Source organism: Petromyzon marinus, chromosome 15, assembly GCF_048934315.1.
Source record: "Petromyzon marinus isolate PM22_M1 ecotype Great Lakes invasive population chromosome 15, UKy_Petmar_22M1.pri1.0, whole genome shotgun sequence".
Classification (NCBI taxonomy): Eukaryota; Metazoa; Chordata; class Hyperoartia; order Petromyzontiformes; family Petromyzontidae; genus Petromyzon; species Petromyzon marinus.
Genome location: NC_133681.1, coordinates 6,754,891 through 6,782,493, shown reverse-complemented (window position 1 = coordinate 6,782,493; position 27,603 = coordinate 6,754,891). Strand labels below are relative to the sequence as shown.

Sequence of the window (27,603 nt, the reverse complement as noted above, 5' to 3'; positions counted from 1 at the left end):
CTCCCATCCCATTTGCATTGATGTCGCAGTCCACGTGGCCTATTCAAACGAGGCAGCAGATCTGAGCGAGGAATTTCAACCTGTCAGGCCTTCCTCGGTCTTTAAAATATTAAAAAGTATAGCATTGTAGATGTAACTGCAATAAAAAAAAGGTTCGTTTGGTTCAACAAATATATATTTAAGTATCGACGCATCAGTAGTTTTGATAGATTCTAAAATGGCCATTATTATGTTCACAGTAGAGGTGTCGTGTCAAAACCACATGGGCCCAAGGCAACCAATCACAGAGCTGTCACTCAACACGTGACCTCATTTCAGCCTGTTATATATCAGCTTCCACTGGCGGGAAAATTGATGTATAAAAGAATGAAATTTTCAATTACCTTCTACAAACTTGTAGAACTCTTGACTATGGAAACAACATAATACTGCAATACAATTACATATTTTGGCAGCACAATAGCTCCTGTGTCCATAGTTTCTGTACAGCTCGTTGAGATGCGGTCGCATTGAGTCGTCGTATAAGCTCACATTTTTTCACGTGATTGCTTTTCCGTAAAAGTTCCTCTCTTCGTTCACCACAGGAGACGATGGCCATGCAGGCCAAGACGCTGAGAATCAACGTGAAGCGGGCGACGCTCAAGGAGAAGCTTAAGCAGGCGTACAACTTCCTGCAGAAGCTCCGCTTCCTCGCCGATGAGGTGGGGGCACCCTCGCTGTGCGACGCATCGCCTCCACGGTCGGTTTCCAAGCTGCCAGGCGCAGTGCCATGTGTCTATAGCCCATGGAGATGGCACTGGTGGATCAGTTATCCAAATGTTAAATTAATCAAATAACTTTCTAATTAAAATGCGTGTGACAAACATTAAAATGGCAAATAAATGTATTAAAAAGCATTCATACGTATGCAGATGTACACTTACGTGGTGGGCCACTGCTCTTTAACAGGTAGCCTTGACAGACACTGGCAGTGCCCACCACGCTGAAACAAACGTTGAGAGGAAACGAAAACTAAACTACAGTATTTTTATTTCACCAGGTAAGGCCCACTGAGCTATATAGTGCTTCTTTCAGAAGCGACCTGACCACAAATGAGAGCCCAACGAAGTCGCTTATGACGTGAAAATTTATAGTGGCCAAATACTCTAAACGCATGTTGATTCTAAATGTGGAGGGAAAAACCGGATGACCCGGAGAAAAATCCATGCTACCACGGGGAGAACATGCAAACTCCAAATGTACAGGCGCCAGAGTTGGGATCGATCCCACGACCTCCTGTATACCAGGCGAGGTAGTTAACATCTCACCACCGCGGCGCCTTGAGTGCGACACAGCGATGCTGCTGCTCATGGCCTCGTGGGTTACGGATCGTGGAGCAGGATCGCTTCGTCACGATCGCTCTGCGTGACATGGGCACCACTGCGCGCGCACAGCGTCCGCACAGGCTTCACGAGTAACTGTGCCCGTGTGGTCCAGCCCCAGCACAGCGTGCCCGATGTGTACGTGTGGATGCTGAGCAACAACAAGCGCGTGGCATACGCGCGCATCTCGGCCAAGGACATCCTCTACTCGCCCATCGACGACGAGATGGGCAAGGACTGCGGGAAGATCAAGACCCTCTTCCTCCGGGTGAGGGCTCGCGTCCCTGCGTCCCTCCACTCGGCCTGCCCACATGGAACTCTGTCTCAGGGGGTCGGCAACCCTGTGGCTCCGGATCCGCATGCGGCTAATTGATTGTCTCGCCCTCCACCACCCCCCCCCCCCCCACACTTTGGCTCTTTGGCTGCCCCCCTTGTGGGAAACTTAAATCTTTAAACCTAATTTAACGTAAACACTATTGCTTAAATATAGCAGGGAATGGGTCACTTGATTGGTTTGGTGACGGCAAAATGTACAACAGTCAAATTGTATTGTTAAAGATTAACTTAAGGGGGGAAATAAACTAAATAGAGGCAGTTTACTCCATCACCTATCTTGTTCATTAAAGTCAGAATGTGTTTGTCAGCTGCTCTATACCTGCTGTGTTTGTGCACAAGTAGCTCTGGTGGTAATGCGGCTCTCGAATTATTTTGGTTAAAAACAAAAACAATGTCTCTTCTTATTTGAGTGGTTGCAGACCCCTGCTCTAGCTCACTGCATGAAGCCGAGCTGTGTTATTGTTATCAGGCCCACTGTTTGTGTCATAATGGAGACCGGTCCTCTCACGGCCGTCTTGACGTCGGGTCAGCTCTCGGCGGCCGTGGGTCCTGGCTTCATGGTTGTGGCGTCAGTCTGAGGACTTGGCTTAGAGGCACTGCCCTTGACACTGACCTCAGGCTGGAGGATGCAGCCTTGACTGGCGTCGACACCGATCTGCACCAAAAGGCTCCGGGCCTTGGTCTCGGCTTGGTCTCGTTGCTTTCGGCCCGGGCCTGGGCCTTGTGACACCGATTCTCGTGTTTGCGCTCAATTCCTAATCCGTTTAATTCCACGTTTACAAGTCCTTGCACATTGAAGTCTATGTGAGTCGAGTAGGCCGTCCGTGTGGTGCCCGTGGCATGGATATGTTTTTTTTATTTACGGCAATTTGTTATTTATTTATTGGAATTGTGTGCTCCTTGTGCTGGACTGCGAGTTATGCAATTAGACCATCTCGCTCAGAAAACCTTTTGAGTTCAATTGGTAATATGTTGTTCATTATATGTTTTTTTTTAATTTGCGAATATAAACATAATGTACAGATCACTTGAAATATTTCTCACTGTCACAGGCATCACAGGTTCACAGGAACATCCCTCAGAGGGCAGAATCTCACCACACAGGTGGTCATCGGTATGCATTTCATTCTCCTGCTTAACAAAAGACCCGAAACTTTTCCCTCGTGCATCCACAAGGGGATCCTAATCGCTTGCCTCCCATGCCAGACCTCGCTTGTGTCAATCTCTTGTGTTTACGATGGTGGTGGTTGCAGGCGGAGGCGCAGCGGTTAACGCACTGCGTTACAAACCCGCCGACCCAAGTTAGATTCCCGCTCAGGGCCAACACCAGTGATGATTATCTGACCCCGGTGCTAGGCCTCCCCTAGGTCGACTCAGCCTCAAATGAGTACCTGGTGCAGTGTGTAAACATTGCCGATAGGGAGACAAAGGCGGCCAGGCATGGTGCTGACCACCCACCCTGAGGTGTGCTGTTCTGGCCTTCATAGGTGCTACTAGCGAACAGCACTTGTCCCAACAGTCTGTTAAGGCTATACGGGGGATCTTTGTCTTTGGTGGTTGCAGCTGCCCGGGAAGAAGAGCTTCGGCTCCGGAGGCTGGACGGTGCAGGCTAAGCTGGAGGCTTACTTCTGGCTCGGCCTACACAAACACCGCAAGGACTTCATGAATGGCTTGCCCAATGGCTACGAGCAGAAAAAGGCCAAGAACAGCAGCCCGATCGCACAAGCCTTGCCACCCATCAGCCTCATCTACAAAGGTTAGAACCATTAGAGTTTGACGTGCCGCACGAAACGTCGAGGAGAAAACTAATAATGGGTGGTAAAACGTATTGAGAACGGGATATCAAATTTACGCACATTGACGGTTGTTACTCTGTCATCCAACATCAATCAATGTGTTTGTCATGAACATCAATACACTTGTCATGTGGATGTCACTGGGGTTGCTCTTTGATCTGCACGTAGAGTTGGGGGCTGAAAAATTACTTCAACATTGAGGGTGTTTTTAAATATATATATTTGTATATATATAACATGAATGTCCCATACTCCCAAAAATCCGATTTATAATAATTACAACCTCTATTTTATGAAGCGCCTTTCATATTGAAGTATCTCAAAGCACTGTACATAAAACATTATTATAAACGCCACACACAGGTATAGATACAATCTTAGTGAAATAGAAAGATGATTTGATATTGCAATTAAATGAAACTACAACCGCAGTATTTTGCTTGTTAATCGTTGCTTTACACGTGGCACGGTATTATTTCTCCTCATACCTTTACCCATTTCGTTGCAGAAAAGCAAATGTTCCAGCTGCGAGTCCACATGTACCAGGCGCGGAGTCTCTTCGCAGCCGACAGCACCGGGCTCTCGGACCCGTTTGGCAGAATCATCTTCTCCACGCACAGCCAGGCCACCGAGGTACAAACCGCAGGGCTCCACGCACGCTCCCACCAGCACGTACGAGCGTAGTGCCGCTCCTGCCAGCACAGCGGAACTGCTGCAAGGCTCTTTGACTGCCTTGTGAGTTGCAGGGCGTTCACACGGAATTCTCGTTCGCATTCGCTTGCATGTGAATGCAGTTAAGACGATGATGAGACAACCTGACTTCTCATTCAGTTATCGTCTGTTCCGAAGCCTGCGGCTTCACCGTAGCCGTATTTGAGCACGTGATTCGAAATTTCTTCTCTCCTTGCTTTTTATTCTATCGTTGTCCTGTGGTCGTGCTTCAGTACTAGATTCCACTAAGGCCATTCAACTTCTCCGGCTTGTGAGAGGCAAAAAGGGTGAGCAGACGCGCTCTGTTTGTTCACCGTGGTCTGCTTTGTCCCCTGTCAGGTCATCCCAGAGACCTTGTGTCCCACGTGGGACCAAATGCTGGTGTTCGACAGCATTGAGCTCTATGGAGAAGCTCAGGAGCTGCGAGATGACCCACCCATCATCGTCATCGAGGTCTTCGACCAGGACACGGTGGTATGTTTGCCGTTCAAATTGTTGAATACTTGTAATTGCATATTCACAGTAATTAATGCTTTTAACGCAGGGTCTCAGCAAAGCCTCTTACACCACTCACCGATGATTTCAGCTGACGTCATAGCTGCCGCATACCCTCCAGGTGGCTGAGGAAACCGATTAAAGAAAACGAGCATTGATATCCGGTTCATTGGTTAAGTTGTCTCTGGAAACGAGGGTTGGATAAATTGACAATAAATTAACCTCTGGTTCTTAAAACGACCTCTAATTCCGACCACGAGAAGTTATTTTGGTGATGCCACGTTGGCAGTTTGTGCACATGCACAGTCAACATAAGAAAAAAAACTCAACACTGTGGTCTTAAAAGAAAAAAAATAATCGGTGACGTTTCGGGCAATGGCCCTACTTCATAGCACATGCACAGAGAGGCCAGATACGTAGAGTTAATAAGGTTTGGAGGCTGCACATGGGGCTCGATGTGAATAACATTTAACAAGTGCTTTCTTGTGACCAATTTGATGAGCACTACCACTGTAAGTGTCGTATTTGAGTCCACTGAATCCACTCCCATACCGTTAGCATGCTAAGTACCACTGGCACCTACCAAATTAAATTTCGACAGAACTTGTTTGATAATTTGCTTACTTTTCTTGGGAGTGGACAGATGTATGGTATAATTAGACCTATAGTCATATATTTATCCATATGCAATGCCTTTTTGCATAATTATTCTGGATTAAGTTTACGTTATTATTTTTAGTGGAGCAAATGTTGGCTCGCCATATCAAGACTCTCAAAGCTGGTTTAGCTGTGGCAGACGTTTTATGAACCTTCGATACCGGTGCTGTAGTCATGGAGGGAGTGGGCACACACACACACGGTGTACATCTGTGAAGCTTAATATCTCATTGGATTTCTCCTGCAGTCTAAATCAAGATTCTGAATTAATATTATGGGTGTTAACAGAGCCAGAGATTCCTCCAGGCATCCTCTCTGACTCCCATGGCTACACACTCGTACACGGTGTTTATTATAGCACCTCCATTAAGCAGCTCAGATAATGTAGGGTTAGGCTAAATAATTAAAATAAGAAGTCATATTGCTGTCTGTGAGAATACTTGAGCACCCAGTTCCTCTCCCTCACTGTACTCACCATAAAGGGAGCGCCACGGTGGCGAGATGTTAATTCCCTCGCCTGGTATACAGGAGGAGGTCGTGGGTTCAATCCTGACAATGACGCTTGTATAATTGGAGTTTGCATGTTCTCCCTGTAATTTGCGTGGATTTTTATCCAGGCCCTCCGGTTTTTCCCTCCACATTTATAATCATGTGTTTAGAATATTTGGCTGCTATACATTTCCACACGATAAGCCAATTTGTTGAGCTATCATTTGTGGCCAGGTCGCTTCTGAAAAAGATCTATATAGCTCAGTCGGCCTTACCTGATAAAATAAAACATAGTTTAGTTTATAAAAGGTCAGTTTTCATCTGCGATTCAGCACTCATTGTTTCACCCCAGCAACTTGCTCGGCAACTGCGATTTTGTTATATACTGCAGCCCTGCTTGACGGTAGCTGTTAAATTCAAAGCCTGGGAATGTATTTCTGAAACATTGTTTTAAGATACATAACGTGTTTTGCGACTGCATAAAGCATACGTGCACCCTTGATTCAAGAGCCGAATGGCTCACAGGGCTATACCAAATAAATGAACTATGAACTAACTATGAACTATGACGCGTTTTCACGTTGCACGCGTGACTTTAGCATTTCCTCTTTGAGAATTAAACTGTGATGTTGTTTTGTGTTTGCTTTTTCTGAAACAGTTGTAAACAACAGTGCACTGCCAATCGTGAACGTGGTTCCCAAACATCACCGACGTTACCCCACATGTCACTTAGTCACTTCGACTCGACCGTTTATTTCACGTTTATTTAATCGTCACAGCTTGATAGATGCTTTCACACATTGTGACCGTGTGATACTGTGTGCCATCACTATATAACTGTTCTATTTTATAATTTACTTACTTTATAATATATTTGCGTTTCTATTTTATACTGCTCAAAATTGGTGGATGTAGATAAGTATAGCTTGCTGCTGCTGTTAGGCGTGTCGCTGTCAAGTAGTCGCAAGGGTGTCCTGCTTATGTCCATTTGTGGCCCGAGGGCAAGAGACAACTGTCCGTGGCCAGAGTGAGATGGGGCGTATTGCCCCGAATGTTTTAGCTTTGGCACAGCAAGACCTGCCTGCCTTAGCTCCTTGACCCTACAGCTCATCCTTCATCCACACACCCTGGGGTCCATCACCCAAATCGGTAACATTCTGTGAACACAGATTTGTATGCTAAATTGAAATCTGCACGTGTGTGCATTACCAGTTTATTGTGTACAAAAAATGTCCCTATTTTGTCCACTATTGCGTATATATTTAATATTTATTTACCTTAACTGGGCCACATTTTAGTCCCAATCCCAAGTAAATCAATGATCGTCATATTCACTAGAAAATGCAAATCTATACATTACAAGGCCCAGCTTGGCATCTTCATTCATGCATGAGGGAAGGTTACGTCGGCACCTTACACACATTGTACCTGCGCTTGATTAATCATTGTTGTGAAAATCAAGTAAATATATAATAAAATTGTCCACTTCCAAAACGTGAATAAAATTAACAGTGTGAATTGCAGGCACCGCTGTCACAGATTTGTGTTGGTTCTGCCAGTTCGGACCCTCGGGTGTCATGGATTTTAAGGTGGCTTGCCCTGGGGCCAGGACACCAAGAGAGCGCTAGCAGCTTTTTGAGTGGCTTCTTGCATTGTATTTGTAAAGCAGTCACCCAGATATGTTACTCTTGCCTTTCGTACGAAATCAAATGCAACTTACACGACATTAACAGCAACTCTTTGGATTTTCTTCATGCAACTGACATGATGAGCGGTAACTTTTTGAGCCCAAAAAAAAAATCTGATCTAAGTCCAAATGAAAACATAATTGGTGTTGTTATATGTCCTCTGTAAATGTATGCATTTGAAATGGTTCACTTCAGCTTGCATGAGGGTCCCAATGCAGAATTTCAAATACAGCGTTCACGTGATGTGCACGTAAGGATGATCGCTTGTTTTTTGGCTTGAATTTGTCACTTTTGTATTGCGAATGAAAGTTGCCAAAAAAAAACTTTTAACGTTTTGCTATTGTCACACAACATCAGCCATCGAAATTGGGAGGTTCGGTAAGACTCGTTTATCGATGCGGCAGCGCCGATTTCACTCCTCTGGACAGTGCATCACGTCGATTCGTACACGATCTTTACACCGACCGTGAACGTTTTCACCCCGCGAGAGTTTTTTTTTGCCACACGTGGCGGCGGTGAGCGTCCGAGCCTCTGCGGTCTGGCTGCGTGACTCTGCAGGGGAAGGCGGACTTCATCGGACGAGCCTTGGCCAAGCCCGTGGTGAAAATGAGCAACGAAAAGTACGACGCTCCGCGCTTCCCCCCGCAGCTCGACTACTACCAGATCTACCGGGGGAACTCCACTGCCGGGGAACTGCTCGCTGCCTTCGAGCTCCTGCAGGTAGCCACCTCCCCCACTCACCACCCCGCACCACGCACCACCGCTCCCCCTGTGGAGTCCAGCCACTCTGTGCGAGACGACGTCGCTCGTCGCTCGTCGTTGTTGATGAACCGTGACCATCGTCTGGAAATCTTCTTCGTGATGTAATCCTTGTAGTTCGCCCCCTGCCAGATGTTAACGACTTCGCCTGCTATACAGGAGGTCGTGCGTTCGATCCCCACCCTGACGCCTGTATGTTTGGAGTTTGCACGTTCTCTCTCCCCGTGGTCGCGTGGATTTTTCTCCGGGTCCTCCAGTTTTTCCCTCCACATTTAGAATCAACATCGTGCGTTTAGAGTATTTGGCTGCTTTAAATTTCCACGTGATAAGCCACTTCGTTGAGCTGTCATTTGTGGCCAGGTCGCTTCTGAAAAAGAGCTATACATGTATAGCTCAGTGGGCCTTATCTAGTAAAATAAAAATAGTAGTAACCGCATCATTCCATTGTGTCACCGTTTTGTCAGTTATGTCAAGCGCCTTGAGTGAAGGTGCTCTATAAATAAAAAAATGATTAACACGGGTTGAAAGCCTTGCCAATGAAACAAGATTTTTTTTATTTTAACGGTCAATTTATTCATTGCAAAAATGCTCATTTTTATTTAGAGATATAACAGTTGTAATTAAATTATTCCAAATTATAATGCTGTTGAATGTACTGTATTTTACAACCACTGGTACAACAGAGTTTTCACAATATCACGTCTATTTAATAATATATCACATATCCACTTCTTGACTAGTGACACCCTTGGAATTTCTACACATCGTTTACATTTCAAATTCACCTTGGTGCCCTCTGCAGATTCCTGTCATTCATGTCTGTTGACACGTGGAATTATTTTTGACACCGTTGGCATTTCTGCATATCTTTTATACATCAAGTTCACCTTGGTGCACTCTCCAGATTCCTGTATTCCATGTCCGTTGACACTTGGAATTATTTTGTACAAATTCTAAAAGCATTCTCTTTGCCTGGTTTCCTACTTACTCTGTAAAATCAAACATACCGCACGTTCACACAAAAGGGGGCGGGATAGAAAGTTGATGATAACATCAACACTCCGGCATTTCCGCAGATCCCGCCGTCGGGCAAGGGAGACCTCCCACCCATCTCGGGTCCAACAGACACGGAGCATGGCACCATCCTTCCCGTTCCAAGGGGCATCCGCCCAATCCTGAGCAAGTACCGGATCGAGGTGCCCGCACTCATTCGCCACCGAGCCAGATATCAAAACGAGCAACTTGAGTTGAGTTAGATGCCGCACGGGCACTCCCGTGCGACTCGCATATGGCTCCCTCTCAGGTTTTTCCCCGCTCTCTGCGTGGACGCAGGTGCTCTTCTGGGGCCTGAGGGACCTGAAGAGGATCCAGCTGGTGACGGTCGATCGCCCGCGTGTGGACGTCGAATGCTCGGGGAAAAGCGTGCAGTCTGTGGTGATCCCCAGCTACAAGCAGAACCCCAACTTCAGCACCCTCTTCAAGCATTTTGAAGTGGTGAGCAGACCCGAGCACCTTAGTCATGTCCTGTCTGACTGCATCTGTGGTATCCCCCACACATGCAGTATTCTGCCAAATGAATGTGAAGATTCTTGGTAATGTGGCTTCATGAAATCTATGGGAATGAGATGTAGTGAAGGGTTATACCAGATAAGAGGTGTCGAGTATAAGTTTCTCCAGCTTCTTGGATTATTTGTTACACTCGGCTGAGGATACTGTTCTGGTAAACATCTTGCAGGGCTACGCCTGTACTTCACCCCTCTTAGAGCAACAGGGCTCCAAATCTTGATACATGAGTTAAACTCAGGCCATCATCATCACCATTATCTGTGTAGAGTAAAATATATACCACTTCGTGATACCAGTTGATTTGGGAGATGAGATCCAGAAGCACAGTGGGTTTGCACAATTGGCCGAGGACCTCCAGCCGGGATGAACGAAGCTCCTGCGTCTGTTCGGGCATGGAAACACTTTGACATTGTTTCAATGTTTGAGAAAATATGATAAAATCTAGAAAACACATATTCCAAAGCAAAGCCAGCCACGACATAGTTTTCACGAAAACAGTAGAGTGTCAATGAGCGTTAGTTGTAAGTGTAAAGAGCATGTGTGTATTAGCCAGAGAGCTCACCGGGGCAGGTCGAGCTATAAACGGCTCAATACTAAACTAGAAGGTTAAAATAAGTTGGGGATTGACTCTGGCCCCATCATCCCTCCAGAGTCAATCAAATAAGTATTGCTTAACACGAGGTCAGCACTGGCCACGCTATGTAGTGAATGTCTCGCACCGTACAAATGTGGAATTGTTTTTGTTCATTGGGATGTATTGAGCCAGCTGGTCGAGATTGCCCCACGTACCAACCAGGAAGCGCAGACATTTCTCGACTTATCGCTGTAACAACAAACTGTTACACATTTACGAATGCACAATTTAAATAATTAATCACGAGTATATATTATATATTACTTTAAAGCTTAGAATATTATCAATGATTCCCGTACTGTCTCTGATAGTACTGGATTAGGGCGAATCAGTGGATACGAGCACCCTGCCACATCATGTGTCCGGTGACAATGACATTGAGCTGGATGAGGGCGGTTAAAGCAACTTGCCTCAGCATCGGTGATGAGCGAGCGATGGTGATGAGTGAAAGATGGCAACGCCGGCGTCGGTGATGAGCGAGCGATGATGATGAGTGAACGATGACAATGCCGGCGTCGGGGATGAGCGAGCGATGATGATGAGTGAACGATGGCAATGCCGGCGTCGGTGATGAGCGAGCGATGATGATGAGTGAACGATGACAATGCTGGTGTTGATGATGAGCGAGCGATGATGATGAGTGAACGATGGCAACGCCGGCGTCGGTGATGAGCGAGCGATGATGATGAGTGAACGATGACAACGCCGGCGTCGGTGATGAGCGAGCGATGATGATGATGAGTGAACGATGACAACGCAGGCGTCAGTGATGAGCGAGCGATGATGATGATGATGAGTGAACGATGACAACGCAGGCATCGGTGATGAGCGAGCGATGATGATGATGAGTGAACGATGACAATGCCGGCATTGGTAATGAGCAAGCAATGGTGATGAGCAAATGATGGCGATGCCGGCTTGTGCGGAACGGCCCTGGAAGAGCATGACACAGCGTGTGCCATCGCCGCCAGGACCTACCGGACAACGAGCTGCTGCACCCGCCCCTCAACATCCGCGTGGTCGACTGCCGCGCGTTCGGCCGCTACACCCTGGTGGGCACGCACACCGTCACCTCCCTGCGCAAGTTCATTCTGCGGGCGCCCAGCAAGACCAAGGCAGCCAACATCCGCACCATAGGTGACCCGAATGACCCGCGCCTGCCTGCATCTGGGTCTGTGTGCCAAAGTGTGTGCCCGCAGGTGACAGCGCACCAGCCGATTATTCACCAGGCGAGGTTGTTTCCACGACAGCAAAAAAGATCTGTTGTCGGTCTGACATTCCCTATCGTCACTGTTCAATTTCCAGTCCCATCGAAGGACCGTGTACATGTGCATGTTTATGAGCTTTTACGAAGTTCAGGTGGAAGTTCGGGTGGAGTAGTTGGGGGAGGATAAGGGACCGATGTGGATTGAGAGTCAGAGTTGTATTTTCAAGCACATTGTGCGTGTGTGAGTGTGTATATGGGTGGGTGTGCACGCTCTGTGCACGTGCGTGTGCTACGAATCCGGCGACCCAAGTTCAACCAATACCAGTGACGATTATCTGAATCGGTTCTGGGTCTCCCCTAGGCCGACTCAGCCTCAAATCAGTACCTGGTGCGATGTGTAAATATCGCCACTGGGGAGACAAAGGCGGGCGGGCGTGGTGCTGACCGACCACCCCCTGGTGTGCCATGCCGGCCTTAATAGGTGCTGCTCGTTAACAGCATTTGCCCCAACCGTCTAAACAGGCTATACGGGGGATCTTTGTATTTGTCTTTGTGTGCAGGTAAATGGCTATCCGTGCTGTACTCCGATTGAACCACGCCTCCCTTGGAGAAAGATAATTTTACTCTCAATGGGCTCTCACTTAATCATAAATAAATGAATATTATTTTTTTATTACATGCCCACACTGCATGCATCAAACATTGTTACAAGCACTGTGCTGCTTGTGCAGAATACTGCACGAGAAACTTTGTTTGGGCACTTGGTGAAACGAGCATGATCTAAGTTGGTGTGCGTGTTGTATTGGTCACTCGGTAGTGGCCACTGTCTACTGTCTGTGGCTATGGCAAGCTGAGGCAATGCTTCAGCGCGTTAAAAAGATCACAAATCACAACTCGATATAAAGCGGTGCATACATAAACGTATGAATGATCGTGCCATTTGTATGTTAATTGAGCAAAGTTATATGTATTCATTCATAAAGGTTTTTTTGGTTAAATCACGGAATTATACGTGTGTCATTAACGACTACACGTTAAGCGATATTAATTATCATTAGACCTTTGCCAGTACCAAAATGTAATAATAGGGTTTTTCCCCTTTTTTTTCTGGCAACAAAACTGAAACCTTTTTACAAGGATTCATGTCTGCATTAACCACAATACCTGCAGTCAAAATGCAAATAAAAAACATACTATGATAATATATGCATTGTCCTTGAAACTGATTGGTCCACACCAAGGGACGGCTTTCTTTCTTGGTGTGGACCAATCAGTTTCAAGGACAATGCATACATTATCATAGTATGTTTTTTTGTTTGCATTTTGACTGCAGGTATTGTGGTTAATGCAGACATGAATCCTTGTAAAAAGGTTTCAGTTTTGTTGCCAGAAAAAAGGGGAAAACCCTATTATTACGATATTAATACATTGTAATTAATTGCAACCTAATTACATGTTACCACTATTGTGCACAATTACTTTTGTGCATCAACATGCTTCTTTTAAAATGATTACCCCCTTGATATGTATCATATTTTTTTCATTTAAATAAATGGTTACTCAGGTAACTGTGGGTGGTAAAAAGAGACATGTAGCTTCAGCGCCCTCCCATCACCAGACTTAGCACCTCTGTGCAAGGATGAGGATTACATTACAGTCTGTTCTCCTATAACGCTTGTTTTCATAATGGAAATTTCATACATAACGCGATGAATGTATACAGAAACACATTTTTTTATAACGTGGATGCGAATTGGATAAAACGCTATTGAGTGAACAGAACTACTTCTCGCGAATAGGAATAAGCGGTTGTACGGCTGCTGGATGCTTCTAGATGCTACCCACGAGCCTCAGTCTTTGTTTGACCTGCATACGCATCCCATGTGCTTTACCCTATATTATATATTACTTATTATAACGCGATTTTTCCATGACGGGGTGTTCTTAAGGAACACAACAACTACCGTGTTATAGGACAACAGACTGTATTGTACCTTACATTATTTACCTTGGCTGGGATTTATCTTTTCAGTGACTGTTGGAAATGCACCACATGATTAGTGTGTTACTAATTTACATCATACATTTCTCCGTTGTAAACCCTGAGACTATAACTGCCCAGTAAAAGAGAAACCCTGTATAATGAAGAACGTTATCCAAACAGTTTAATTATACCTCTTCATATTCTTTGGGTCTCTCGGTAAAGTCACGTAGATAGGTTCATCTACGTGACTTTATCTACGTGTCTTTACCGAAAGACCCAAAGAATAATGAATTCGATGCAGTCACGAAAACTTTAAGTCAAGATTTATACCTCTTCAGTTGAAGCTAAAGTCGTATGTCAATGTCGTTGTTCCTTCAGCAGGCGACGCAGCGATCAACATGGAGGAGATTTCTCTGCGAAAAGCAGAGACCATGGTCCGTTTGGATCCCGTGAGTCGACGGCTTTCTCGTGTCACACAGAGGCCACCCTCCCCCCTCCTCCCTCCCAGACTGAGCGTTGACGGCATTTAACGCCAGACAGAATGAGAGTACCCGTGGTCCGGGTATCCCTATGCGTCACTGTGCAGAGATGAAGAGGTCGGAATAGTCAGTGCCGTGTTGATGCCCACCCTACATTATTTTCATTGTCTCCTTTTGCCAGACACTCTCAAGCATTGCACAGTTGCCACCAACCTCCAAAGCCTGCTCTTTCAGTCTGACCTCCGCCGTCTGGCTCTGTCTTCCCCTTGGTCGTCGATCTCTGGGTATACCCCGAAGTCTGTCTTAGTAAACATGCCTTCCTCCACACTGCACACACCTCATCCATCACCCCCCTCCTCTTATTCTGTGGGTCTTTCGGTAAAGTCACCGTAGATAGGTTGATTACTTTTACAATGCTCCCATTCAAACCTTCATAGATGCTGCCCTGTTCTTGTTATGTAATTGATAGCGTCCTTCTCATGCACTTCTATTTAAATGCCAGAAAGTCAATTTCTCAGACCCATACGGTAACGTGACATTGGCAAGGAACTATGAATAGAGCCATCGTCCAGAGGAGGAGATGATCTCACTGAGCATAGAGGATGCACAAAGAGAGATTTCCCAACATCATCCCAGTACAGAAACGTCAGCAGAACTAAGACTGCAGGACATCTGAGGAATCAGTGACTCGCAATGTCAAAGAAGGTTGTCTGGAACTGGAAATTGCACTCCCAGAGGTGGATAGGCCGTAGCCAGAGGCAGACGACACGGTTGGAAGTTGGCCATAAATGGGCTCCCGGCTCATGCCTTCCTGTCCCTGTTACAGTGGCATGATTAAGTGAAGCAATATTCATGCAAATAGACATGCATATTTAGTTTCCTCCCACGTGCAATTGATTTTCTACAAATAAATTAATCGGACAAACGTCTGAATGCAGGACCCTCCTGAAAAATAGTGCCGAGACTCATTGACAGACTTTTTGTTTACTAAATAAATGTCATAATATTTACGTTACAATGTCAGTGTAAAACACAGTGATCCCTAGGCCCGAGTTCCACCGGTCACCACCTTCAAACGACCCCTGCTGATCACCTCGCCCATCTCTTGTAAGACGGGATGAGGTGATGCGTTTAGAGATAATTAATTACCAGTAAATTACGTGAACATTCATCAGTTTAACAAGTAGTAAGTAGGCATTCGTGGCCAATATTATCCACAATCGAGTGTTTTTTGGGTTAGATCGCATAACCATAAATGTCATTAAACCCGCCACTACCCAACACAGCCAATTTGTGAGGTTTGTCACGTAAACCTTAATTTTTTCCTAAATATATATTTAGCAGTGTTAGGGTTGATGCAATATAAATATTTACCGATATAATAAAATACGAAATACAATTTCACGACAATTAATATCACAATATCAGTTTCCAATAACTCTGTAATGGTTTTTCACACGTTATTGTTAAATGTCAAATAAAAGTTATTCAACTGCAGATTACTCAGAATGAGCCTGCCACAAGACTTCTAATTGTTACAACGTTACTGTCTGGGATATAATGCACACAGTGTCAGAATACGATGACACCTCTGTAATCGCCATTCCGTATAATTATTCCGGAAAGTGTTTTACAAGGCACATACTTAATTGATAATAGCTGTTTTTGTACTCTCATTATTATTCTGAACGTTTATCGCTGTGATTTCATAAATAGTTGGTTCAGGAAATTTAATATTTAAGAAAACTTTAACGAGAAACTGTCATCGCTAAATGACGATGCAAGACGGACGATAATACTATTGTGGATGTTGTATCGTATGATACCATATTGTGGCAACCCTTCTCAATGTGACGAAAAAATTAAACACATTCTTAAATAACACTGTGGCCTTAGAAATAAGTCTATAATAGGCAACATTTTGGGTAATAGCCCTTCTTCACAACATCGAGAGTCCATGGAGGTTGAGTGGATAACTGCAGAAAGACTTATTAATTTGTATAAACAGATAAAACGAAGCAATTCATGATCACGAAATCAAACATTTGGTGGCACTAGTGGCAGTTTTTAGCCATTGAAGGAAATTCAACGTTTCTACGACGGGGATCATTCTCTCTACAGAATGACCTTCGACAAGGCGGAAATTGTTTTGTTGACCTTGAAGGGACGGCGGGCTGAGCTAGGGATTTTATCTCGCACGCTCGATCGCTCGCTCGCTCACGAGTCGAGTGTCCTGCCGCAGAGCCACCTAGCCAAACCAGGCAACGAACCGTACATTGATTCCCACTTCACGTCCAGTTCCGTGAAAATCTCCAATAAATTATCGAGCGACTCCTTCATCCCGACTTTAATCTGGCATTTTTTGTGCTTAGTTTTTCGTCCTTCCCCCGCATCTCCAGTTAGCACGGTTGGCTACGTACGGTGCTAAAGAAGTTCAATATACATTTCTGTCCATGCTCACTTGATCAGCAATGATTATAATCATTATAATCACAGTTTAATAATTATTAACTGTGGCCTTAGAAATAAGTCTATAATAATTATATAACTGAATACTAAAGAGGATTAACAGACAGTTTCAAGGGAAAAATTGTATGAAATTATCTCATCTTACTGTGTGATTCTGGTCAACTACAATGTTCTGTTAGGATACGTACGAATTTCAGAATTTCTTATCCGTTGATTACATTTCTCTTTCAGAATTCTGACGCGGTGGTTAAAATCGAATCGGTAAGTGAAATAACGTGTTACTTCATACGTTGTGTTTTTTTCGTCCTTTTAAACTATTCTGCGAGTATTATACTCTGGCGGATTGATTTAATAAATATCTAGATAATTTTCTTACGCATTTTTCCCTGGCATCTCCGTGGACCTTGGCCGAGAGTGTAATAATCACATTTTTCTCAGCTTCGTGCTGCTAAACGAAATTGTTTGGAGGGAGTTGTTAAGCCTCAAATTCTGGGATGTTTCTACAGACTGTGCACCTTCTCTATAAATTCTCCACGACGCAGCTAACAAATCTTGCTGAATTCATGGCCAGTGTTTAGCAGCCAGGGATTCCGGGGCTGCCTCACCCCCCCCCCCCCCCCCCTCTCTCTTTGGTCACCTCCTCCCCTCCCGCTCCCTCCTCTTAAGAATTTTGGCAAGGCCGGGCACAGGTTATTGTCACAGTGTTGTAACATTCATTGGGTTTTAATGCCGTGTAATGCATTGGGGTGTTGGGTTAAGAATGTGTTCATTAAAAGTCGGTGTCAATGCACCAATTCGTCTACCGATGTTATTTTCACACCAACGTGCAGCAGTTATCAAAGGAGAAAAGTGAATTCGTTTTTTGTGGGATCAACACTATGATGATATGTGCCATCACTAGGGGCCGGACAATTAAATGATTCACATCCCTCAATCTCCATCGCATTCTTAAAATTAAGTCAGGTTTCTTCACGGAGTGTGTGTGGCCGCACGCACTCCGTGGAGAAACCCTCCTCATCGTGGAACCTTGGGTCGGGGCGACGAGGCCCGTGGGGCCTTGGAGAGCCTGAACGGTGCCCCAGGGTCGGGGTGGCATCAAGCCAGGCCTGCGCTCGAGGCACCGCAGTACATTTCAAGGGCAATTCTAAAATAAACTTAAGCTAAGAACAATTTTTTTTTTATTTTACCAGGCAAGGCCCAACTGAGCTCGATGTAGCTCTTCTTCAGAAGCGACCTGGGTATCACAAATGGTGGCTCAGCGAAGTGGCTTAGTGTGCGGAAATTTACAGCAGCCAAATTCTCTAAGCGCACGTTGATTCTACATGTGGAGGGTAATACCGGAGGACCCGGACAAAAATCCAATTGACCACAGGGAGAACATGCAAACTATAAATATACAGGCGTCAAGGTCGGGATTGAACCTACGACCTCCTGTATACCAAATGAGGTAGTTAATATCTCGCCACCGCGTCGCCCCTAATATCACAAGCCCATTGGTGACAAACGGTCAGGTCCCAGCTCCGGGCCAAGCCTGCTCCTGGTAATGAAGGCAAAGCAAGACGCTGATGGATCCGTGGCCCTGTGACCAGGTGAGACCCGTGATGTAACCGCAGGTTGAGTCAGAAAAGGACTCCAAGAAAAAGAAGAAGAAGAAAGGCGTGGAAGAGGAGGAGGAGGACGAGCCAGACGAGGAACTTCTGGACTGGTGGTCCAAGTACTTTGTGTCCATAGAGACTCTCAAGGAGGTACTGGGCATCACAGCACGCGACTCAACGTATAAACCGTCAATATTTCACGCCAACAATAACGATAAAACCTACAAGGACGCACAGAAAATTTTATCAGACGCGTGAAATATTGACGTACGGCATCACTGTAAAGTACGTACAGAATGAATACAAATCTTTTAACTTACGACGGCATTTGGTGTAATGGCGGCGCTTGTTCCTCCACGTGCGTCTGTTAATGCACTTGCAGCAGCAAAAGATGCAAGAAGAAACTGAAGAAGAAAAGGAGTCCGATTCTGGAGAAGGTAAGCTCGTTCTTTCTCGGACCCAAGGGCCCTCTACCCAGTTAAGAGTCCACTGGGTGTGGAGTCGCGTGCCCCAGTGCCGTAGCCAGAGTGGTGTAGGCATGGCGGCTTCCCCGGGCGCCCCCCCCCCCCCCCTGCCTGAATGTAGAGCCCGATTGTTGAAACTAAACTCTTTTCATTATACCAGGAAAGGCCCACTGAGCTATATAGCTCTTTTTCAGAAGCGACCTGGCCACAAATGATCACTCAAATGGTTTATCGCGTGGAAATGTATAGCAGCCAATTACTCTAAATGCATGTTGATTCTAAATATGGAGGGAAAAACCAGAGGACCTCAACAAAAATCCACGTGACCACAGGGAGAGGGACATGCAAACTCCAAATATACAGCCGTTAGGATCGGGATCGAACCCACGATGATCTCCTCCATACCTGGTGAGGTAGTTCACATCTCGCCACCATGGTGCCCATCCTGTTGACAACAACGAAGCAAAGCTCAATTTCTGGTGCAGTCCTTTTTAGTGGGGTGGCGTCGGCGCCAGAGGAAAACGGCACCTTGCCTGGGGGCACCAAAGTGTCCGGGCTATAGCTCTTGACGTGCCACGACTAATCCAGTGACTCAGAGGTGGGGTTGGTCGACAAACTTTGTGATTGGGCTGTGATTTGTAGTGAGGCACCCTCAGACGAGTCAATAAGCTGTAAAAGGCAAAAGAGAAAGCCGTTTCCTGATCTATCTGTGCTATTGTACCAAATGCACGCATGTGTAGTGAGTCCAACTGAGTCGCAGACGTACTCTTGGAGGCAACACATTTATTTAACACCAACACACGGGGTAACTGCTCCTTAACAGAATAACAACCTATGGTGGTGACCACCAGGCTAACTACACTAATTACAACGTAACTAGTTTAGTTAACAAGGTGGTGACCACCAGGCTAACTACACTAATTACAACGTAACTAGTTTAGTTAACCAGGTGGTGACCACCAGGCTAACTACACTAATTACAACGTAACTAGTTACAACGGACCAGGTCCAACAGCTCGGGTCCAGGTCCACGTGTTGGAGACTCTGTAGAACATAGAATGTAGACGAAGGTTTCTTCAGGATGAACAACAACGCCGGTCCCTCTGGGGGACCTGGCTTATATTCTCTGCAGCGTGGCTGGCTCCACCCTTTGGCCACGACCACCTGCCAGAATCCTCGAGCAGGATCTCGACCCTGGCACGTGACCACCCCTCGCTTCAACTTGGGGCCCCTGTGTAGACTTAACCGGTCACGCGTCCTCTGGGGTCAACCAGAGTGCCACGGCCTATAGTAACCCCATCCCCATGGCCGGCACTCCCACACCCTATCCTGTAGGGGGCGGCACTGCACGCCAAGCGTGGTGCCATCCAACGCTATCGATCAGCGCTCACCGAGCCCCTCTAGGGCCGGTACTGCACCCACATCCTGGTGGTGTCCGCGATGTCGCTACACCGCACGCCGTGCCTCTCTCGGGCCGGCATTACGCAGTGACATCCCGCGATGTCACTACACATGCATGGCTTTTTTGTGGGCACTCCAGTTTCCGTGTGCACCCCATTTAAAAAAAAAATGGCTTAATGTCCTTCACCTTCGGGAGAAAGTCGTGAAACCTTGGTGACATTTGCTTGGGTAAAGATTTGATGTTGTGATTCTTTATCTGTGCTACTGTTATTACTCATCAAGGGTCATTCTAAAATTCCTTGAGAGAAAATAAATTCGTCCCGGTGGTGTATTGGATGATGATAAATTATGCATGATTAAATTAATTGGTCAGTGATTTGATAGATCGGCCACTCTCGCTCCAATGTGGTGACTGAATAACTGCATAACGAAATGGAATGCTTTAATATTTAGATTCTTACTCAATCTCTTGTGATTCCTGGAGGGGTTTTGCCGCCGCGTGTCCAACCATGGGGGCAATGTGATAAATGCAAGCGACAATCCTGGCACGCAACGGAAATGCAAAAACCATTTGCAATACCATTTGTTACATATGTCAGTGATGTGCATATGATCATTAAAAAATAACCCCAATACTTCTCATGGAGAAAAAAAATTGTTACGTAACCCATCAACAATTCACTAATTTCACTGTTAATCACTAATTTTGTCGTAACATATACAGTAGATCATCGATTATCAGGTGACTTGGAGGAGAAGGGGGCACCGGATTTTCTAAAACGCCGGATAATCACTATATCATTATTTCAAATAGCTTATTTTTGCACATTCGTAAATAAAACATGTTACGCATTGAATATGTTTTTTTTGTGTTTGAAATTTGTTTACTACAGTAGACTCTCAATCTCCATCTATAAAAGGCAAATTTGTGAATGTGTGTCTGTTCAAAATGTTTAGCCTACTTCCCGACATGCAACAAACTTTAAATTTGCCATGTGGGTACTTTCCAGACTGTAAAATAATTAAAAAATACACTTTTTGGGGGGGGGGGAGCTCAATAATGAATTTATTTTTTGCACGGCAAGTGAGCTGTGACGTCAAATCTGTCACGTGACCCGCGCATGTGGAAGCGTAACGCATTGTAGTGTAGCGGTTAGCGTGCTGTGTGTGTGTGTAATCTGTGTGTGTGTGGAAGCGTAACGCATTGTAGTGTAGTGGTTAGCGTGCTGTGTGTGTGTGTAATCTGTGTGAGTCTGTGTGGAAGCGTAACGCATTGTAGTGTAGTGGTTAGCGCGCTGCGCTACGAACCCAGCGACCCGAGTTCGATTCCCGCTCACGGGCCACCACCGGTGACGATTATTTTAACCGGTCCTGGGCCTCCCCTAGGTGGACTCAGCCTCAAAACGAGTAACTGCTGTGGTGTGTGAACATCGCCAAGTCCCGGGCGAAGCCGGGTAGTACAGCTAGTTATCCACATGCGGTTTACCCGATTTGCGGATTAACCGCGCACCTGAGATTTTGACCGATATTAATAACTCGTGGATTTTCCCTTAAGCCCAAATTAATAATCTAAAAACAGTTATACATTGTTTCTCTTAGAAGTGTTTATTACAAATCACGTGCTTAAACCGAACAAATATGTGCTGTGGTTAATATGAAATCCACGTGATTGCCTCTACAGCGCAGTAGTTGCATATCTTTACAACAGTGGGCAGAGTTTTATTGGCGTGGCTCTGCTATCCACTAGTGGGCCGAGTCTTCTGTGCGGGAGCAGGAAAGTGTTATCACTGAGCTTGTGTATCGATCGTTCGATCGTTAGTATTCGTTATAAATCGAAAGAGAAACAATCAAAATAGTCAGTTGTGCTTCGTTTTGAGTGATTTATCCGATCATTTATTTTGTGAGTTTTCATTTACGAAATTGTGATATAAGATAACTTAAACATAATGTATTAGTTGTTTTTTGGCATCGAGATCCGCGGAAAATTAATATTTTTGGATTACCCGCAATGTTGAATTATCCGTGGCCGTCCTGCCCATCATTAGCGTGGATAATCGAAATATGACATTAGCATAAATAAACATACAAAAAAGACAAATAAATACCCTACTGTAAAAAGTTACTGTATTTACTTAACTCTCCTTAACACTCAAATCTCGAAAATGTGCATGGGGCGATGATCGGGGGGTGTAGAAATGGAGGTGGTTATTCAGTCTGAATACAACTCCATCAGCTGTGATGGAGGTTCGCTGGATCGGCCCGGGACCGCCTGATAATGTTGGAAGCCGGATAATCGATGATCTACTGTATGTGTATGCAGCATTGGCTTGCACCTAGTAGTCTTTGAACATCGGCGCCTCCCACCCAGAGGATTTGAAGGCCAATACGCCTCCTACAGCAACACTGATGGGATCCAGTCCCCTAATGACAACCTGCGTCTATGTCCTCATGACAAACCGGTGCTGAGTTGAGCGATCTCAGGCAATGAAACTGTGCCACGAGGGGAACCGGCTGGGATTCGTGCTCACGATCTTGTTATGCTGCTCACCGAATTAAAATCACGGGCCAAATCACGTGAAAACGATGAGCGAGGTAAAGTTAAAACACACATTAACACTGGCCGGGGGTGCGGGGGACGTTTGTTAATTTAGAGCGCAGAAGCCCAAAGATGTCCGGAAAGGCAGGAGCGAAAGTCAAGGTCGGTGAACGCGAAGAGAAGAAGGAGGTGAAACGCCGCATGAGGGTGGAGGAGCTGAAGGTGAGATGAATGTATTGCGATTATGTTTAGACGTATGCGTGTTGCTCTTCTTTTGCACTGCACGTAGCGAACCGTGCTAATCAGAGGTGTGCGGGGAAGGCCAACAAACTGAATGCAAAAAGCAATTTTAATGAGATGAGGTTTCAATCTAGATTTTAAAATGGATAGCTCCAGTGGATTCCACATATCGGAAGGAAGAGCATTCCAGACGGCCCCAGAAGCGCATCTGAAATCGCACGATGCGGCGGCCGTCTTTGTTCGATGGCCAGCCCGAAAGCCGCTGCTGCTGCGAGGATGACCGGCGTTTGCGTGATGGCTTATGCTCCTCGACGAGATCGGCAAGGTGTCGTGGTTCATTGGTGGATTAGTGCAATGCCTAAGTAAATCAACAGGTGCATAACTATAGGTTACAAACAAAAGATATTCCACAAGTTTGGACAAGCATAAGTTGATGGCGCTACCAACATCGGCAGGGCCCGGGTTGATGACCGATGCCCGGTTTCTTCACAGATGTTCGACAAGGAGCTGGAGGGCGAATTTGACAACTTCGAGGACTGGCTGCACACGTTCAGCCTCTACCGTGGGAAGATCGAGGATGACGACAGCAGCATGGAGGAGGATCGGCTGGTCGGCAGGTTCAAGGTGATCGGCATCTCACAGGCATCTCACTCCTGACACAGTCCACTCACCGACACACCTCACGGGGCACGGCTCTTGGCTGCGAGAGATTACAGGAGATCGGCGATTATCCAGCGGCTTCGGGGGGGGAAGGGGGCGCTAGATTTTCAAAACGCCAGATAGTCACTAAATCGTCATTTAAAATAGCTTATTTTTGCACATTCTGGTATGACATGTTTTTAGGTGTTGTTATATGGTTTTTTTAGTGTGTTATATTTGTTTACTATGTGAAAGTGGCATAAATAAACATACAAATAGACAAACATCCAAATCTTACTTTAAAAAGTTACTGTATTTACTGTCTCGTACTTACCACTCCAATCTCGCAGACTGCATGCGATGATGTATATACGTGCAGTATTTCCATTGTTTAAGTTGTACGGAATGTATAATATACTGAATATAATATTTAACACTGAAATCAAAGTTGCGAGTTGAAATCCCATCCAAGAGTTATAAGGGCAGCCAAAATATTTTGGTTGCCCTTATAAATTATTCTCTTAATGCTTGTGTAGAGGTGTTACGGCAGGATGCCACGCGGTTGTAGGGCGGTGGCCACAAACACGTCCGCTACGGCCACCACCCTGGGGGGCTGTGGGGGACGCTGTGATCCCTCCCAGCCCCACCCCTCAGCGAGGGACAGTATAAAAGGTGGGACCCGGAGAACTGAGAGGCAGTTCGACTCAAGCAAAATGAAGAGCCAGTGAAGAACGAAGATCGACTAGCCAGACCCTGGAACTCCTTTGACCCGCTGTCCTTCTGAGGGCCGGGCAAAGCAAGCCAGGGTGCGACACCAGAGCCGCGAGGCCCAATGTCCTTCTGAGGGCCGGGTTCGTGTGGCTGGTGATCGGGACCTGCGCCGAAGCTGGGCCAGGTCAGACAGCCTCCTGAGAGAGGACCAGGATAGAGGGAACCAGGGAGCTAGCGTGGGCTAAGGCTCGGGGAACGTTCCCTCTATAGAGTACGAGTGAAGAAGCCGTTACCTCTTCAAGTATCAGATTCGCCACTGTAATTGAAGTGTCTCTAATAAATACGTGTTGCCTCCAAAGAACAGTTTCCGACGTCAATAAGGCCACTACACTTGCAACGTGCTCCCTTTAAAACAATGGGGAATTTGAACGCATCTTCAGTCACACAGTTTGGCCGGTGGCTGTCTGCGCACGTGTATGAAATTACAAGTGGCTTCTTCTGGATTGTTCATTACCAATGTATGCATCATCATGAGTCCAAGTCCAGAGGTTGTCCTTGAAGGAAGTCCACTCTGCAGGCACGTGTGCGGTAAACCAATGATGAGTGACACAACGGAGACGTAACATTTGTTTATGATTTGGTTTAATTGTGCTGTGCACGCTTACAGTGGACATGTGATCGGGGTCTGTGTTGGCAGGGCTCGCTGTGTGTGTACAAGTATCCCCTTCCGGAGGAGCTGGCACGGGAGGTGGGGTACGACCCGCAGTTCGGAATGTTCCAGGGGATTCCGAGCAATGACCCCATCGGGGTGCTCGTCAGGGTTTACGTGGTCCGGGTGAGTACATGCCACACGCGTGTTGAATCTTTTCACTGGGTCGGTCGTGTTGGACTGGTCTGTCCGGGGGTAGTCGGTGACATAAGTACACTCGAGTGATGGTTGAGAAGTGTGTTGTTTTTTGTTATGACTGTGAAATAAAAGTACGCGCAGAATCCACTGCTGGTTCAATTTAAGTTCAGTCACCAATACTGCATCTAAACTGGACGCGAAGAGTGACCAACGTAGAAGTAAGGAAAAGGTTGCGCATAGACGAAGATTACCTGATGATGCGGGCAGTGATGAGAAGGAAACTGGAACTATTTGCACACATACATGTATGTAGGATGGACAACAACAATAATAATATTACAAGTGTATTGTACGGGGAAAATGTAAGGAGCCGGAAAGAGAGGAAGACCTAACAGAGAATGGCTTGACGGCGGCGACATGAGAGATTGGTGCCAGAAAGATACGGCACTACTTAAGCATTTTCGCACAAGACAGAGGAAAGCGGAAACAAATTGCGAAATGTGCAGTGGACACCTACGGGCTATCTGCCCATGGATCGTGGTGATGATGATGATGATGAAGTTCAGTCACCCGTAACATTGATGCAACGATTGTATTCAGTAATCGATTTGTAAACGGTAGGGTTTCAGTATAAACTGGGAGGTGGTATCCCAGATGGCATGGTCAAGGCACTGAGCTGGTCCCACTGAGACCATGTAGTCTCATGCCAGGTAACGAGCAATAAAAACATAGACTAGGCAAAGTGGTTAACATCTCGCCACCATAAACATAAAGTAACGGATCAAACAAAAAAAACATGTTTTAATCATGAACCCTTCTGCATGCCGGTGCCACTTTAAATGTCCAACGCTCAGCTGTTTGTAATTGACGGCGGTTCGTTCGAGTCGGGCTAATGGGTGACTTCCCCTCTCTCACGCCTCGGGCAGGCGAACGATTTGCACCCAGCCGACGTGAATGGAAAGGCCGACCCCTACATTGTGGTCAAGCTGGGGAAGCACGAGGTGAAGGACAAGGAGAACTACATCTCCAAACAGCTCAACCCCGTCTTTGGAAAGTACGTGCCCTCGCGTCGCTGTAGCTAATGAAAAAAAAAAGTTTGGTGGTAAACTTTGCTGTAAATTAAATTATGATTTTTTTTTTATTTAACCAGGCCAGGCTTACTGACCTACACAGCTCTTTTTCAGGAGCGACCTGGCCACAAATGATAGCTCAACGAAGTGACTTATCGCGTGGAAAACGTCGAGCAGCCAAATACTCTAATCGCACGTTGATTCTAAATGTGGAGGGTAATACCGGAGGACCCGGACAAAAATACAATCGACCACATGGAGAACATGCAAAGTATAAACATACAGGCTTCATGGTCGGGATTGAACCCACGACCATCATGTATACCAGGCGAGGTAGTTAACATCTCGCCGCCGTGGCGTCCACATGGGCAATGTACCATCTTATAACACTGAAGAATAATAATTTAAACAAAGTCAAATTACTAATATTTTTTCAGGAAATAATCGCGTGGCATTTCGTTAAGCATACGCCCGTATAATTCTTTCAATAACAGCAGGCATATGGCTGAACAATAACATTGGTAGTTTTCGATGATACCTATAATCTTGGAAGATTGTAAATTTACTTTTGCGTTGTTGTAAAAAAAGCATAATTCAGAATGTAATCATATTTTTGTTTCAAGATCCAGTTAAATATTGAAGGCTTTTGTTTGATGCCATGACGCCTGTGTCGTCGTTGCTGTACAGGTCGTTTGACATCGAAGCCGTGTTCCCCATGGACTCCATGCTGACCGTGTCCATCTATGACTGGGACCTGGTCGGCACGGACGACCTGATTGGAGAGACCAAGATAGACCTGGAGAACCGCCTCTACAGCAAGCATCGTGCCACCTGTGGCATCTCCCAGCGATACAGCATGTTCGTGCCCACCCTTCCACTGCACACTCACACCTACCACTCTCTGATGCCTGCGATGGGCAATTGGGAATGATGCTTACTGGGTTCAAGATTATCATCATCACCATCGTCTGTACTTCCCAGTCAGAAGATGCCCAATAGAGCACTGTTAGAGTTCATTGCATTGGTCGTGACTATCGTTTTTGCCTGCCTTGGAACCTTCTCTGTCACCTGCCGTAGTGAAACCCTGAAACCTACAAGGCCTCGATAAAACATTTTCTGATCTATTCAGTTTTTTTTAAATATCTGCCGGTCCTTGTGCAAAAACGCTGCCATTGTTTTTGCCAGTTCGTGACAGTGGACTTCTTTCCGTGTTTGTGCGGCGCCATTAACAGTGGCTCACGATGTTGATGCGTAGTGCCACTTGCTTCCGTCTCCTTTGTGACGCCACCTTCAGAGTGTGACAGACATCATAAATGTTGTGAAAGTTCGGCGCTGTGTGGAAACGGCGAGCGGATTCAGGGGTGGGGCGCCCCAGTATAGCCACTTTGTTACGCATACCCCGTTATTTGCATTGAGCCCATTTGGAGCTTGATATTAAAATATTAAAATCTCAACAAAAGAAGGGAAAA

The 27,603-nt window shown here is 45.9% G+C and overlaps 1 protein-coding gene across 4 annotated transcripts in view; it reads left to right on the top strand.

Moving 5' to 3' along the window:
* Nucleotides 1–27,603, top strand: part of OTOF (otoferlin) — a 157,099-nt gene that overhangs the window by 114,574 nt on the left and 14,922 nt on the right. For 2 of the 4 annotated variants that reach the window (XM_032954765.2, XM_032954769.2), the window contains 18 exons: nucleotides 585–701; nucleotides 1,477–1,629; nucleotides 3,261–3,453; nucleotides 4,002–4,126; nucleotides 4,544–4,678; nucleotides 8,092–8,253; nucleotides 9,369–9,488; nucleotides 9,625–9,786; nucleotides 11,464–11,629; nucleotides 14,062–14,132; nucleotides 16,863–16,892; nucleotides 18,245–18,376; nucleotides 18,609–18,663; nucleotides 22,743–22,849; nucleotides 23,360–23,491; nucleotides 24,915–25,052; nucleotides 25,991–26,118; nucleotides 26,822–26,992. In XM_032954765.2, the coding sequence (XP_032810656.1) occupies nucleotides 585–701; nucleotides 1,477–1,629; nucleotides 3,261–3,453; nucleotides 4,002–4,126; nucleotides 4,544–4,678; nucleotides 8,092–8,253; nucleotides 9,369–9,488; nucleotides 9,625–9,786; nucleotides 11,464–11,629; nucleotides 14,062–14,132; nucleotides 16,863–16,892; nucleotides 18,245–18,376; nucleotides 18,609–18,663; nucleotides 22,743–22,849; nucleotides 23,360–23,491; nucleotides 24,915–25,052; nucleotides 25,991–26,118; nucleotides 26,822–26,992 (2,297 nt within the window). The remainder of the gene's footprint in view (nucleotides 1–584; nucleotides 702–1,476; nucleotides 1,630–3,260; nucleotides 3,454–4,001; nucleotides 4,127–4,543; nucleotides 4,679–8,091; nucleotides 8,254–9,368; nucleotides 9,489–9,624; nucleotides 9,787–11,463; nucleotides 11,630–14,061; nucleotides 14,133–16,862; nucleotides 16,893–18,244; nucleotides 18,377–18,608; nucleotides 18,664–22,742; nucleotides 22,850–23,359; nucleotides 23,492–24,914; nucleotides 25,053–25,990; nucleotides 26,119–26,821; nucleotides 26,993–27,603) is intronic. The other 2 variants (XM_032954768.2, XM_032954767.2) reach the window with 2 other exon arrangements.